This window comes from Myripristis murdjan, chromosome 3, assembly GCF_902150065.1.
Source record: "Myripristis murdjan chromosome 3, fMyrMur1.1, whole genome shotgun sequence".
Classification (NCBI taxonomy): domain Eukaryota; kingdom Metazoa; phylum Chordata; class Actinopteri; order Holocentriformes; family Holocentridae; genus Myripristis; species Myripristis murdjan.
In genome coordinates, this window is record NC_043982.1 from 9,714,179 (window position 1) to 9,730,791 (window position 16,613).

The 16,613-nt window shown below is 41.7% G+C and overlaps 1 protein-coding gene across 4 annotated transcripts in view; it reads right to left on the reverse strand.

Annotated features, from left to right (window-relative positions):
- Positions 1–16,613, reverse strand: part of plekha7b (pleckstrin homology domain containing, family A member 7b) — a 97,690-nt gene that overhangs the window by 44,345 nt on the left and 36,732 nt on the right. For all 4 annotated transcript variants that reach the window (XM_030048401.1, XM_030048399.1, XM_030048400.1 and 1 more), the window contains exon 4: positions 2,914–2,997. In XM_030048401.1, the coding sequence (XP_029904261.1) occupies positions 2,914–2,997 (84 nt within the window). The remainder of the gene's footprint in view (positions 1–2,913; positions 2,998–16,613) is intronic.

Below are 16,613 nucleotides of genomic sequence, written 5' to 3' on the forward strand. Positions count from 1 at the left end.
TAGCCTCACCTGCCTACAGACTATCTCTGATGAAACCCTGAAACCGTCACCATCACTGTGTCACTGTGAACAGATGCAACATTTTGCAGTCAGTGTCCGAGCTTCATCAAGTGAGCTCGTCCCTGCGTTGCACACATTCCTCACCACGATTGTAGCACAGCTGACATAATGTTCACTTAACCCTTCCACCGGATTATGACCAGGAGGGATGACAGCAGCACAGGCATAGAGATAAAGAGTAAACAGAGGCTGGTCCAGAGGTAAAATATAGAAACCTAAAGCAGCAGTTTGATATTCAGTACAACTGGTAATTCCTTCCTCTGAAGCAGCTGAAAATTCCAACTATCTGAGCCATTTAATTGAGGAATACCAATGGGAGAGAGGGTCTGGGAGATGGAAATTGTAACATTCCCACACTGTCAGCCACAAGCTTTGGCTTGCAGATAGCACAATGTGTAGTTTCTGTGTGTGTGTGTGTGTGTGTGTGTGTGTGTGTGCGCACACTACAATATGTAGTGGTACAGATTAGAGGATAGGGCTAAAGGAGCTGTTTGACTTTACTGACAAGATCTACTCCCCTGCCACTGCTACCTTTTCACATAGTGCTCTTTTTCTAGCCTTTAAATTGAGACATTATATGGATACAGCTAATGCTACAACTGACCTCCATAATGGGGATTCCGGTGTTTGAAACCTTATCATCACTGTTATTGGCACGCATTTGGTATCATTCAAGAAGTAATTCTTCATCTGAGCTTTTTTTCCTCCTTTTTTGTCAAAGCTGATGTGATCAATGCCAAAGAGAAATGCCTGGTAGAAGTTACCCATCATATGGCTCACAGCAGCTCAACAATCATGGTAACTAAACCCCTAATAAAAGTAGATGCATTTTGCAGTGCGCTACATCTCATTAAGTGTATAATTATGACGTTAATCTCACTATATCCACCTATTGATTTTCAATACCTGCTTATTTCCATTCAGAGGAACAGGGCTAGCATACACATACACACACACACACACACACACAAACACACTCAAACACACATTCATACCTTTGTGCGACTTGCCCTGCATTATCTGGACTGTGAGACCCAAAGGAGACACAAGCACAAACAGGAGAACATGACAACTCAAATTCATAACCCGGACACTGTCGCTGTGAGGTAACGGTGCTAACCACTGAGCCACCACGGCACCCTGACCTGTGTGGCATAATGACAAAAAGGTCCTTAGTGTGCCATATTAAAAAGACATTTACACTAATATTGAGTATAGTAAATATAGATTTTTAGCAGTCGTGACATTCTTGCCAGATTTTATTTTCTGTCTTGCCACTATCAGGGCGTAATAGTTAAAATACCTTCACTAGTGTATTTCTATCTTTGCAAAGCCAGATGTGATCTCGTTAAGCTTGTCATACTTATATCAGCAGATTCATGCCCCTCTCACAGTGTTACTGTATTGAAAGGATGTGTTTTCATTGCTTTTTTGGATTCAGCTGTTGGAGATTATCTATTGGCTCTGTATGTACAGTATGTGCATTGGACAGCAGCACTCCCAGCGACCTGAAAGTATAAAAGCTTTACATCAAAATAAGTATTGTAACTTTCAAAACAATCAGTCCTCATGATGGCAAAAACAAGGGTAACAAGGCCCAGGTTGAAAATAACCAGAATTATGCTTTAAGTAAACCTGACATCCTTCAAATGTTCTTGTGAGAGGGACATAAGTCTGATGCTATTCTCAGCCTGACAAGCTTAAAGAGATTAGTCGTGGCATTAAATAGTAACCGAATGATTCTGTTACGGCTGGAAATATGCAAGTGAGGCAACTTTAACTATTAAGTCCCTGATGGTGTACAAATCCCCGGCTCAACAGTGCCCAACAGGGGATAAGCGAGAGTTAGGGGGAAAGACAGCAGGGGATGGAGATGCATCACAATCAGCTTTGAACTGCCTCAACAAAACAACTTTCAAACAGCGAGCGTAGAGGTCAAACACTTGTCTCTCAACCTGCTTCTGCCTTCTGGAATCTGGGCTATGCCGCTCAAACGCGATCATCTAACACCAGTCAGATTAAATATGATCAGACACCTGCTGCTTTATCAACCGCTCATAAACCTGGACAGATTTGCGGGATAATGCGCACATGATAACGTGAGCACTGACAAATAAAGCCGACTGCCACGATATAGTTACAAAAACAGCAAAGAGTCACTTCTACCAAACCACATGTGAATCCAAACAATCTGTCAGTGTTAATGACAAAACTGATCCTATACACATGACCTGTAGTTTATTTCTACGATGGAATCATCTGGAAAGCAACTCTCCTTCAGCTTTATAGCTTTACCTATAAGCTTAAGAGCCCAGAATATGGCGCAGAAAAAAATCTAATTGTAATGATAATAACAGGCATCATTAGCATTACTTGGCTGATGTTTGAGACAGGGTTATGGCTGTAGGTGTGACATGCATATTGTCAGAGGCATATGCGAGCGATAGTAGTCTCATTACCATAAATTCTATTAAGGCAATACCGTGAATACAAATACTAGAGTAACGAGGATAAGCCACTAATATGCAAGGGCAATTGGTTATGAATGGTCGTGAATAAATTTAATTTCATTTTAAAAATTTGATTGCCCATTGCCCTTAGTGTTACAGCTACGACCGCTGCTCATTTTCCTGACCAACAGTCAGCTGAAAAACCTTTTCTCTGACTCTGTTTCTCAACGCCGCTTGTTACCGCAGACAACTGTTTTCCTGTGTGATCTGCTCCATCAGAGAGAATGACAGGCTATTTCCCAGTCTATTTCCAGACTCCCACTGCGTGACCTTGAGCTAACCTATCTCTACAATGAACCCCGCTGTGTAAGCATCCTCCCCGGGAGAAAAGAGATACACTCACCTGTCCTGTAGTGTGTATTCTGTGTTTTCAGGGGATATCTGTCCAGTCACAGGGTGTCGAAACGACGTACTCCTCTGGTTGTGGCTGCAGGATAGAGGGAGAGGGAAGAGAGGAAGAGTGGAGGGAAAACAACACCAAGGGAGAAAATAAAATTAGTAGCGAGTCATTAATCATATTTGTGCTTGGTCAGAGCACAGTGCGGCTACAAGCCTGTACTCGTACTGTACTTGGCTGCTGGTTGAGCTTACTACAAGACCACATCAAGCTTCTTCGCTTACACTGGCTGCCCCAGTCAACTGTACAATATGTGGTAGTGCTGAAGCCAGGTCAGTACCCAGAGCTCATATTATTTTACACAAAGTGTGAGGCTCAGCAGTCTCCCTTATCCAGCTCACCAGCCTTTATTGATTTCAATTACATGGGGTCATTCATTGCCTTAACTAGGGCATTAAGGCATGTCGCCGTCACAGGATAAAATAAGAAATGGACAGGTAGCTGATGCTTGTGTTACGAGGAGTGAAAAATGATGCCACCACACTGTTTCACTTTGGACAATTCCATCATTTCGATCATTTTTACACATCCTGACTGACTAAACCAGACATCGCTGTTGTATGACCAGTTTTCTCCTTCAGTGACTGTAAGCTATAGATCCTGTCACCTGGGCTGGCCTCAACAAGTCCAGTAACCCAAGTCCCAGACCACAGACTTTAGTTCACTAGTTGTTGGTGTTTGCAGAGTTCATTATGTTCATAAATATGAATTGCGGTGTGGTAAAAAAAATATGAATGATGCAGACCTATGCGAAATCTTAAAGATGACCATATACAAAGTGGAATTTCAAGGTTAAAGCAATATTCCCATTAAGCTGCACTTTAATATTGATGCCTCTACAGAGTTGGACAGTTTACAGTCTCTGGCCAGATTTGAACCCAGAACTTCATGGATATATACAGTATACGCCCTTTAGCCTACTGACTGGCTAGCATGTACGAGCATGGTGCGATGTGTAATATATACTTGCTTGCACAACACTCAGAAGATAATTTTTCCATACAATATTTATTCATGCACTTTATGTTTGTCACTTGACGATTAAAACTGATTTAACGACACTCATAGATAATTGGAGTTCAGTTGTTTTTATCACCTAAGCCAGATGCCACTGAGCTGCTAAGTACATCTGTCATCTTTTAGAGCCTTAAATGTTTACAGAACCAAATGTGCAATGAGCACTACCTCAAAGTTCATTTTTTCAAGACTGTGTTTGTGACAAAATATTTAAAGCACGTTCAAATTCAAAATGTTTTGAGGCTACATCTTAAAAAATAGCTATTCTGACTGCTGTAGGTTACAAATAGACTCGATACAAACATAACTGCAATGATCTGCAGTGACATTTTTCTGTCTTCCACCCAGTGCATAGCTACTGGGATAAACTCCTGACCCCCCGTGACCCTGAATAGGAATAAGCAGCGAAAGAGGATGAATGAACAAATCAACATACAAATAAATGAATGAATTTCATGCCTTGTTGTTCACTTGAGTAAGTCTTCCTTTTGAATTTTGATGTACTCCCAGTGAGTTCGGCTCACCATCCTCAGCTCAATCTTTGCTAAAAAAAATTCCACTATTGCATCTTTCAAAATGGCAAAAGGGCTGGAGAACATCTAATATAAAGGTGGCTCATGTTTTGGTGACGTGATGATAAAGTTTTATCCTTCTTTGCTCTGACTGAGGCGAATGTTGACAAGGTGCATATCAACCTCAGAGTAAATACTTACACTGGGCTGCTACTCAGCGATGGGCTCTGGGCTCAGAAATTGAAGTAGGATTGATTGGTTCCCTGTGCAACTGATTTATATTTACCGCTGTTTTTGTGGATGCATACACAGACATCAGCTAGAGACGTTTTTCAAATCTTTGACTTGGTGATGAATCAAAATCAAATATGACCTTCATGCTGAAAAGGATGATGTCTGGAATACAGGGACACTGGCTTATAAAACTTTTTTAGTGCAAGCCAGAACCTTGAGCTGCACAGTTTCAGTACTGCACAGTAACTCTGGGAGCTAGACTCAATTACTTTGCTCTAAAAGGCCAACAGCAATAATTACTTTCTTTTTTATTATTAATTCTAAAGGTCCTGACTATAGTAGGGGTTATTTTTTATATCAACAAAAGGCACAGACACAGACATCACCGCTGAAAGACCTTTTACTCAGACAGAATAGGGTTTGGAGTTAAATATGTTGCATGCCACTGGTTTACAACCTATTAAAATAACATTCATTACTCATGATTTAGTACACCCCTATACATTACAGTGATATAGCCTATACCAGGGCACTCTGTTGCACATGTCAAGGTAATTTAAATCAGTAAATATCAAAGGAGTGTGCAGTGTTTGTCTAATTGCCAAAGACTGTCAGCAAACCAGGGAACCCAATCAGAGCATGTACCACTTGTTAAGGCTGAGTCCTGACCACAGTGTCCGGGGTTCAAATCTGAGCACAGGCCATTTGATGCATGTCATCCCCTCTGTCTCCCCTGTCTCTCTACTGTTACTAGCAAAAAAAAAGCAGAAATAGCAAAAAAGCTTCCCACAAGCAATTTGAGCTGTAGAGAAATGTGAAAATGGAAAAATCAATCTTCCAACATATCAGCACTGGAATATTTTCACAGCAAGCGCAGGGACATGCAGGCCATCATCTGGCCTGTGACATTTCAGACCTAATGGAAATATCCTGTTCAACTAAGCCCTAATGACAAAACTATAGTCTCTTAGCTACATTAGCAAATGTGGCCACAAAAGGCAGGCATAACATTAAAATTGTGATGTACAGGACCTCAGCTCAGCTCTGACTACTGCTCACTATAACACGATGAGCTGCAATAACACAAAACAGCCAAAAAGCATGTGTCTTTCACACTGCACCATCAAATTCGACAGCCTGTGAGAAATACTATAACAGTGCAATCATCATGTGGAAAATACCACAGAGCAAAGTACTGGTCAGCTGGTGCAGCGATCAGTACTGGAAGGAAGTGATGTAGCTATCGTTACAGAAGATTTAAAAAGTTAATTCATAAAAAGTTCTGTTCTGTACTGGCCCGGGGTTGTTGGGACACAGTTCACTGTTAATTTTAAATGAACAGAAATTGAAGAAAAGCTGGACAGATGAAGATCTCCCCAAAGTACATGACTTACCTGTTTGTTTTTTTTTTCCAGTTACCCCTGTCTGACCCGGTCCCACCTCCCATTAGCCTCTCAAACTGTGACAGTGGCAGATCCTTTGAAATGTTGCCTTTTCAGCTGATTTATCAGGTGCATAACAAAATGTGGAGCCTCAGAAACATCTTTTTGGTAAAAGTAGTGCTGGCACAATAGTGCTGTTGGGGAAGAATTTCCCTGCATTGGCTACTCCTCTGTCTGTATGAGTGTCCAGCAGCACAAGCGCCACTCTGCTCTCTGCTCGCGCATAGCTAAGTGAGGAGACCAGGCTATTTATCTGAGTGGGTGGAAGACAGATATAAAGTGCTACGGTCCTTGTCCTGTTCAAGCTGTGAAAAACTGGGGAAACAGGCAGGCGACCATATTCTATTAAACTGCAATTTTATGTTTTCGATTCTGTTTGGTGCACTGTGTCAGATATTATTCCCTCTCACTCTTTCTCTCTATCTTATCCCATTCTTGCCGAGATACGCGTTCTATTACAGCAGACATGCCATAAAACCTATCTTCAGCAGAAGCTGGGGAATACTGTGCAGCACTGTGTAAATGAAAAACAATGAGGAAATACTGCAATGCATTTTTGATAAAGCCAGACCCTTTCAGGGACTCAATTCACAGAACTTATGCTGCATTATCTCTCTTTCTCTGTCACACACACATACACACACACACATACACAGACACACACACACACACACACGCACAATTACACATATAGTTTTCATAAACATGCTGACACAATCTTCAGTCACACCAAGAGTAAATAAGTTAACGTCTATACCTGCAAAATAAAGAGTGAATCCTCTGAAGGACAGCTGCAGAGCTTTACTATTGAAAAGGTGCAGGATGATACCAAAAAAAAGGAAAAAAAAAAAACAAAGAGGAAAAAAAACACTGGTGCTTCACTGCATCATCATGCAGCAAAGGAAGAGGAGACAAACTGAGCAGGGTGGGGAGATTTATGCGTTGACATTTCTCAAAAGTTCACAGGGTTTATTAAACAGGAACTGCATTAAATGATTCTGCAAACACACACACACACACACACACACACACACACACACACAATATGTGAAACACAAACAAAACATATTCACATCCATGTGCATATACAGAACACAAACATATAACAAAGACCAAAAAATCACATTCAAACTATGTGCTGTACACATAGTAACATACTCGCACACTCACACACAGGCCCGGCCTGGGCTTTGTTCCTGGTAACAGTGCATAATTTTGCTGAACTGCACTGGGCCCATACGGCACTGCACCAGCATCCCCTCTGTTAATTAGGATTCTGCATTCTTTGAGGCTTTTGTTTCAGCCGCATTACTTCTGAACTATTTGTCATGGAATTCACAGCATGCCCACTTAGTGAACAAATACTGTAGCACAGTGGATCTGTTTGTTTGCAGAAAACCTGTTTCCATCAGCAGACCTCACTATATTATCTTGAATGGGAAAATGAGCTTCTGCTGCAGATGAGCAATTGCCTTGGCTTTTAAAGCGTGCAGAGCAGAGAGAGAGTTTTACTGGCAGTGCCGGAGGGGATGCAAACACTAGAATTTAATGTCATGAACATGAATATGGTACCATATAGTGGTGGCAAATGATGGATTGTTATCAATTACCGCACAAATGTGTATATACAAATGCTTATATGAGAGGTAGGTGGTCAAACAGATCAGCTGAAAGATAACTTATCACTTTCCATATTAACATATCGCTTTTTGTCTTACTTTATCAATCATTTACAGCTGTTCTAAGCAATACTCTGTTTCTGTTTTCAAATATTAGTCTGAGCTAAACTGATGGTAGCATTGCTGCTGCATCACCACAACAGGGATGTTAAAAAAGTGACACAATATTGTCAGCTGTTAAGTATTCGAACAACTAATCAATAAGCATCTGTAAGATATCTCCAATTCATTTCAACATATATGGGCTAGGGTCTGGAAAACTGATGTGGGAGGTTCCCTCTGTCGTTCACTGCATTTCCACTGAGCCAAGGCAAAACACCCATCCTTCAGGGAAGATTTCCATCCAAACACAGGTACACCCTCACCCTTACTAGCATGTCAAAACACTAACCATTAATTAGAGTAAGTGGTGTTTCTGTTTCCCTGAGGCCTGGTAAAAAAGAGACGGAATGACGGGCAGCTCTCCTTGCAGCGAGCCTCAAAAGAACATTTGAGCATAGCAGTGTTTACATACAAGTGTCACTACAGTGGAAACCAGACCAGGTTTAATCCCTGAAGACAAACAATCGAAATGGATCTCAGAAAGGATCTGTAAACTGATCGAGACCTGTTTTCATATGAATGGGACTGTCATTTTGTCCCTTATTCAGTTTTAAGAACTTGTTTTTCTTCAAACAGGTGAAAAATCGAAAAATCGGACAGTGGGATGAGAAAACCCCGCTCGTTATCAATGCTAATCGACTTGTTTTGGGAATTATCTTGCATCACAAGTCTTTTTGTTCATAGTATTGGGCTGGTCTGTCTTACACTGCCTTGTTTTAACATATTTATATTTGTGAATATTTGTGTATACTGTTAAGGTGTACAAAAATGGATGGTTTTGCTACGAAACCTTTTTCTTTAGTGTGGACCTATTCAGCAGTAAATTCATGTTTTATAACCTGAGAAGTTCGTGTGAAGTAATCTTTAAAGTAACTGAAACCCCAGTTTTGATTTCAGTCAAAGTTTCTCTTTTAGTGAGTGCTGAAGAAGCCAGAAACTTTATACAGTTCAGATCAAAATACGATCTCTGTCTCTCTCTCTCTCTCTCTCTCTCTCTCTCTCTCTCTCTTTCTCTCTCCCATTCTCTCTCTCTCTCTCAGCACTGCCCAAATGCACCACTGTGGAGTCCAAGGTCCAGCCCTGGCACGCCATACCAATTTTCTCAGCAAAACAACAGGCTCAGGGTAATCCCTGTTCCAACAGTAGGACTAAGTCTTGGCAGCACGGGCACGGGGGGCAAGGCAGGTCTGAACACCTCTCTCTCTCTCTCTCTCTCTCTCTCTCTCTCTTTCTCTCTCATATGCAGGGATATGAGAGAAACCAAAACACATCAAAGAGATTGATCACACTGCCCTCTCATATCCAAACAGTGGATAAAGAAACATTACTTGACCTTTCCACCACAGTCTAACTTGAAAACCACCAAACTCCTGGTGTGAGCTCACCACGGATGCTCTACAGCACTGACTATTCTCTGCTGCTTCATGCACAAAGTGGAGACAGTCTCACCTGCTGTGTTAGAATGAATCATTGTGAATCAGCTGCTGGTGTGGTTGTGGCACTGCAGGCCATAAAGATCCTCTTGACTGTAGCACGACAGGTGGGGGATGCAGGGAGGGTCTCTCTTAGCGGCCGGCATCCACACAGAGCGGAGCAAAGTGAAGCCGAGGGGATGAAAACATGAGGGGAACTCTATCTCTTCTTCCTCCCGCTCAAGTCTGTCTCTTGGAGTTTCACTCCAGACTCGCGGGGTGGATGGTAGAGATCTGACTCCCTCCCATCAGGGGAACGCCTCGACTGCTTATCAGATCCCCCTCCCTTCCTATTCTCTACCTCCCTCTCTCCACCTCTCTCCCTCTGTCCCTGAATCAAATTAGCCAAACATCAGCTCTTTGCAGGAGAAAGTAAGTTAGCTAGCTGCTGTTTTTAAAGGGAAGTTCTCCTGTCATCTGTGTGGCTGAAGAGAAATTGTTTACTTTTTACTGTCAGCGTGTCCTTTTTCCCACTCAGATTGATTATACGCAATCCCCTGAAGTCAGGGTTTGCTGCTGCATCAAGACTCATACCACGGTGAAGCTGTCATAACTTGAAATGGATTTTGGCTAGTGTTTTTGTACCACTTGTATCCTCCGAGTGGCAGCATTAGCTACAGTAGCAACAAACAGGAGGGTATTTTGCACAATTCTGAGTTTTCACAATGAGCAAGAAATCCTTGGTGGCCTGGCTGAATCATCCATATTTTGGCAGAGAAACATAATCCGCTGCTGCGTATACTGTACACCTGTGTAGTCTTCGTCACACATAGCAACAGTGGGCAGAGGAGTCATGTTTGGCCATTAACAGACACCGCTCTGAGGAACAAAAAGCCATTATTTAACTGTCTCTCACATACACTGAGGATTCACCAATGGCAGCTTCTGCACAACCTCTACTGCGCCAGTCAATTAATTTAGGCCAGAGTTCTTCAATCCGTTTGTGCAAATGAGCTTCGAATAGAGTCATAAAAAACAAGACAACTAGCATCTGATAGTTAAAACAGGACAGTAAGTTGTGCATACTATAATAGTAAAATCTAACAATGCTGAATTTTTTTCCTGTTGAATCTCTAGGACACCTTCAAGGGCACCTTGAGGTACTGATTTAAGGACCTGTACTGAGAAGCAACTGAGGCTAATCCTCTGGAATGCAGACCAGGGGGCAGGTGGTACTGACATAGGCCTAAGGTAAATATTGAATCTGATAGATGACCAAGAATTTGGGAGCTAACAGGAAAAGCCACAAACTATTCACTGCGTAACAAACCCAGTCTCAAAAAAGGGATCCTTTTTCTCTGTACCATATAAATGAAGGATATTTTAAATGTAATGTTTATTATGTAAAGACAGTGTTAATGTGACATATCACAACTGGTCTTCTTACACAGACAAGCCTATTCAAAAGAAACAATGGATATAGGGTAAATAGGGTATTTGGCTGATCATTAAACCGAGGCATGTAGTGACAGATCGATCTGTGACAGACCGCCACTGCCACTGAACACAAAAACATCCAACAAAACAGTGTGATATCATGTGTGTGGCATACTGCTGTTGAGTGAAAACTTTTAGCTACAATTCTGGTGATATTTATGATTTAATTGCAGCTGACAGATGACATGGTCCTCTATGGACTGAGAAAACTGCTGAGCCCTTTGCACCTCTGAAAGCTACCTAATGTAGTTTGTGGCCACTGGTAGCGCTATACTGCATCAGGTCCCTGTTTTGTTTACACAGCATCTTCTTCCAACACATCATGAGCATGGAGGCAACAAATCACACGAGTAAACAATGAAACTTAAAGTAAGGCATTGCAAATGTCTGTTTTCAAAAAATGCAAGGTGGTTAATCTGAAGAGCGAATTTTCAAGATTTCTGAAAAGTTAACGCTTGGGAGATACAAGGTTTTCACCCAACAGTAATGATAACGTAGTCTGCAGGGACCTCTCAGGGTAGATCTCAGCTAAACAGAACACAAAGTACCATCCACTGACTAATTGTTCATCAATGTTGTGCAATTCTACTAATTACGAGAGAACACACAATGGCAATCATTTGATTTGTCTGGGCCGCTGACTTTATGGCCAGCTCAATCCAATTAGCTGTAACAGATTCAGAATTAATATCAGCAAGCCCTTAAATGAGGCTATTTTCCATGACCTACAGAAAACGATGCAAGCAAATGAACGGAGGGTTGCATATGCATACTGTTACACTAACTGTGACAGGGTAAGTGAGGCACCAGGACTTGGTTCTGAGCACTTTAATGGCAGTCATTTCTATTTGCACGACGGCCCATCCATGCTGTGTGAATGTGTTAGAGTGGCAGGATATTAGACAGAGCGAGAAGAGAGCTACCTTGGACCTCCAGAAACTTCCCGTCACATCCCCAGCCTGGCTGGCAGAATAAATTAAGCTACACTAACGGTGGTTAGTGTGCAGTGTTTCCAGACAGCAGGAGTTGAAGCCATTAAGGAGATAAGACTTGCTCGGCAGGGTTTCCACATGTCTATTCACCTTTATCAGTTTCCACAGCACAGCACTGCAGCCAACCTGGCTTCATTTTCCTGACATTGGAGAAATTATCTGGGCAGTCTGTCGAAAGGGCTACTGGGTAATTCCACTGTCATTCAATATGAGAATGAGAATACGCAGGAGGGGCTGGGAAAGCTGGTACCCCATCGAACACATGTGTAACACTGACTGAACTTCTTGTCAGTGCAGTCATTCTTCATCATCACCTTTATCATCAACATCATCATCATCACCATCATCATTATTTAGGATTATTGACTTGCAGAAACTCTATGAAACAAGTCAAGACCACCTCTTGAGATAGGGAACTGCAAGTGATCATATCACTTGCAGTTCCCTTTGTGGTTCTCTAGATTCATGCAATGTGAACACAAATCTACCCCAGTCCACTTCACATTTTTCTCTATCAACAACAAAAAAAACAAGTGTGTTATTGTTAACGCAGATGCCCCACTGGGCCTGCTGGTGGTGCTAGAAGGAAGTTTTGGGGCCACCAAAATTGCCAGGCCTTATCCTCAAGGCAAAATGAATGTTGTCATTAAATTTCACGGCAATCTACCCAACAGATTTGGAAATATGTCCATCTGGACCGAACTGCTGATAGACTGACCGATGGTGACAAGAAAGCCCAGAAAGACAAAAATGGAGGGTCATGTGGAGCAAGGGGCTGTGTGGACTCAAGAAGAGACCACTAGAAATATGGGACAAGGACCATATCAAAAGGCAGATGTCCACAATGCAACGCCATCTAAAGGTGAAAATACTAAGGCAAAAGTATGGGTGTGTGTGACAAATGAGAGCAAGTGGCAAGTCTGCTGATATCCTTACGACAATGAACATGATGGAATTTAGGGTTTGAGTTCTAATGGCTGTGAACAAAAAGTGGTCTGAGGTCTCACCTACGTGTGAAAAACAGAACAGAAAACAGAACTGAGTTGTCTTTAAAGTCCAGCACAAAGGAGCAGTGAGCACAAAGGGGACTGGGTTCACTTGCAGCTGCCTCACTTTTTGGCTTACTTAATTAAAAAGGACTGAGTGTGGCTCGTTTAAATAGAACTATATGCGAAAACACCCTAAAATAGCTCCAGTAAAACAGGGCAACGCTGTGGTCCATGCCCTGCTGTTCCACGGCAGCGAGCCATCCAGCAAACCACTCAAGAAACACTGGGTATACTGGGCAAAGAGTGGCACAGACAGGCCCCAACATGCCACATGGAGAGCAAAAACAAGTGCCAAGACTTGACATTGTCTGTGCCACTGGCAGAGGGAGGCTTTGGGGGCAAAGTAGACGAGACGGCACCTTTTTAACATTCAACACACACATGCACACACTGGTCTGACACAGCACAATTCAATGCAGAATCACAGTGAGCCTCTGTGCCCTGCTACTGTTGTTGACTCGCTTCTGTTTTAGCAGAAGCGAGTCAACAACTAATTGCATTGCAGTGAGTGCAGGAAGTGGCCACGTTGGGTAAATTATGAGATATTAGGATGAGAGGAAACACTGCACATTGAATTAACTCTCAACACATGAAAACCTTCATTTTGGAAAAAAAGGCACCATCCTGACTGACAATATTTATGTCCTATTATTAAGATGAGGCGCGTTCGCAGAAATGTCGGGGGAATTGAGTTAAAATCTATATCGCCAAAAATGGGTTTTACCGACAAATTTCATTTAATTTCACTTCATTTCAGGTCTGCTCAGTTGGAAAAAAGCTGTTTCTAAACTTAAGAGGGCTGCAAAAAGAGGCTGAGTAATAGATGTTTAACTATGGTGCACAAACCCAGGTTTCACACAGAGAATGGCCATCTCAGCACTTCCCACCCTCCACCCTCAACCTTAGTTGTTCCACTCTGTTTTATAGAGGCGCATTAATAGCTTCTACAAAAGAAAGTTTGTTCTGTTGCACTGTGATAAACACTTATCAACTGACCTGCTCTTTCTTGTCATTGTTCCAGCCACTGCCTGCAGCCTGAGGGGGAGAGAGAAAATGACCTGACGGAGTAAGGGAGAGCTACAGGACTGCTTGCACATCAGCACTTCCATTACTTCACTGGCGCAGAATTAGCCAGCTGATAAATATTTATAAAGGATGATTTGAAGTAATTCATCAAAGAAATTGCTGTTTTATAACTTCTCCACCCATGACAATAAAATGACTTTCAAAGGCACTTATCCTTGGAATCAATAGACAGAGATATGCTGTGGCAAAAAAAAAAAAAAAAAAAAAAAAAAAAAAAGTGTTAAGTTTTGTGGAGCAAGTATACTCTGGGGAGTAAATCAATGAAGAGTCCTGCATCTTCAGGTCAATATTTGATGCCACAGATCTATCTAACACCTCATTCTAATCATCACCCAGAGCAAGCAGCAGTCGCCCTTACTTAAGCTGGACAAACAGGGACTGGCAGAAGCTGGTGTATGTGTGTGGCAGTGCACCCGCATATACTATAGGGGGTACAAGCAGGGTTAAAATGTGGACTAAGTCAGGTAATCTGAAACCGCACTGAAATTAAACTTAGCCTTAAACTTATGCTTGATCCCACTTGAGCTAGATTAATCAGCTTAAATGAATCCCATTCCTACATTAGTTTTGAGTTATCTTGCTAAGAGAGTGTTTTAAGAGAAGATAAGACGTATTTGACTTATTAGTTATTGTAACTAAATGTATTTTAGTCACCCGATGGTGTGATTGTTTTAGGGCACCAAAAGCATGAGTAGGTGAAAATAGCTAATGTTGGTAAGTCCAGCTGACTCTGACCACAGTGCTCACTCTCTGCTCCCTGCAAGTAAGGAGGGATTACAGTCTGGGCCAGTGGGGCCGGTGCCCACGGTTAGGATAGGGCTAAGCCAATGATGCCAACTGTGCCCAGGAGCCTCACTGGACCCTGATCTGTCCTTGTCTCTAAGACAGTCTATTTAAATCTTAAGCACTGATTCTTCATCTGCTTTGGGCAAAAATGGGTTCCCACGAGAGGTGGAAATCATTGGGAAACTGGTGATACCATACTAACACGATATTTTATCCACAATAACAATGGCATCACAATACAGGCAACTCTGAGACAAGCCATATATTTTAAGATAAACAGCTATGATACATCACAATATATGTAACTGAAGAAGAAAAAATACCCTGGAAAAGGCAAAAAACTGTGTTTCATTACAAATACGCCTCATAGGAACTCAGATGTGCATCTGTGCAAATTAAGTTGAAAATTCAAATATCACTTCTTGGCACAAGTGTATTAATAACATCTCTCAAGAGGAAGTATCGTGATATATTGCATTAATGATTTATTGTCCCACCCCCTGTGTGCACTTGACAAACAGTGTGAGCCAGGAAAATTCTCAGCTGGAGGGGAGTGGAGGCTCTTCTCACTCCACTTTGTGATTTAAGCTGATATGAGTGGTGTGTTTTTATATGAAAGTCTTGCCTCGTGTATCTTTAAATATTAAAGCAGAAGTGTCATGACACTTGACGTGCCTTGCCAAAACACTTCTTAAGAAACCTGAAAGCTGCTGTGGAAAAACTCCACATCTCTGGCAGACGCATGACCTTCTGCTCTACTGGCCAGTTTCCCTTCAGTTCCTGTGACCTCACACTTAAGCTAACATCTATTTCACTGCTGCGGTTCACACTCAGCTTAGCAAATTTGTCACTTTCCAGAAGTAAAGTGCACCATCAGCAAAAGCATCATCCACTTGAGAGTGTGAGAAAACAGAGGGACAGTCTTTGCAAACAACATCAGGGAACACTACTGTCCATTTTTTAAACCATAGAACTTGCACAGATAATTGGTGCTCATCCATCAATGGGCTGTATCTAATCAGCTGATAATAATCAGCCAACCATTAATATATTGCATTTGTAATGGAAGGTCTGACCGCACATCCCTCTTTCAGCCAACTCCTCATCAAAGAGAAATGAAAAGACCCCACCTCCTTCCATTTCACCCCCACTGAGATCAGCAGATCAATATGGAAGCTCATTATAGGGCAAGACGTTCAAAGGCGCTTTGTCTCTTACCACTGATACACACACACACACACACTAGAGCTAAATGATATGGCAGAAAAATCATATTGCCATTTAATTTTACAGATACTGAGATCACGATATCATTGACGATTGTAGTAAGAATGATCGTTTTTGTATCATAATTTTAGTTACAACAGAAAAACATATAATGAAATGAAGATAACGTGATTTTTGCTGCAGCTTGTACCAAATAAACATATTTTCTTTCATCTGTAGTACCATAATACTTTATTTACACCAATGTATGGTCACATATTTTACTTTTATCAAAAAATTGCAGCTCCCATGATTTTGATATTGCACTTGGCCATATTGCGACGTAGATTATATTTTGATCAACTGTTCAGCACCAACACACACACACACACATGCATCCTGAATATACGCTTACACAACTGAATCAAGCCTTATCATTGACAGCCTGAACCAATCTAAGGGCACAAATTCAAGAATAACATGACTCAGCCAATGTAAGGACAAAAGAAGAAGATAAAGGACTAAGAAGAAAACAAACACGCTGACCTCCCCAGAACATCAATGAACACAATGCACAACATTCACCACTGTGAGCCAGAGGAGGATGTAAGCGAAAATAGAGAAATATTACA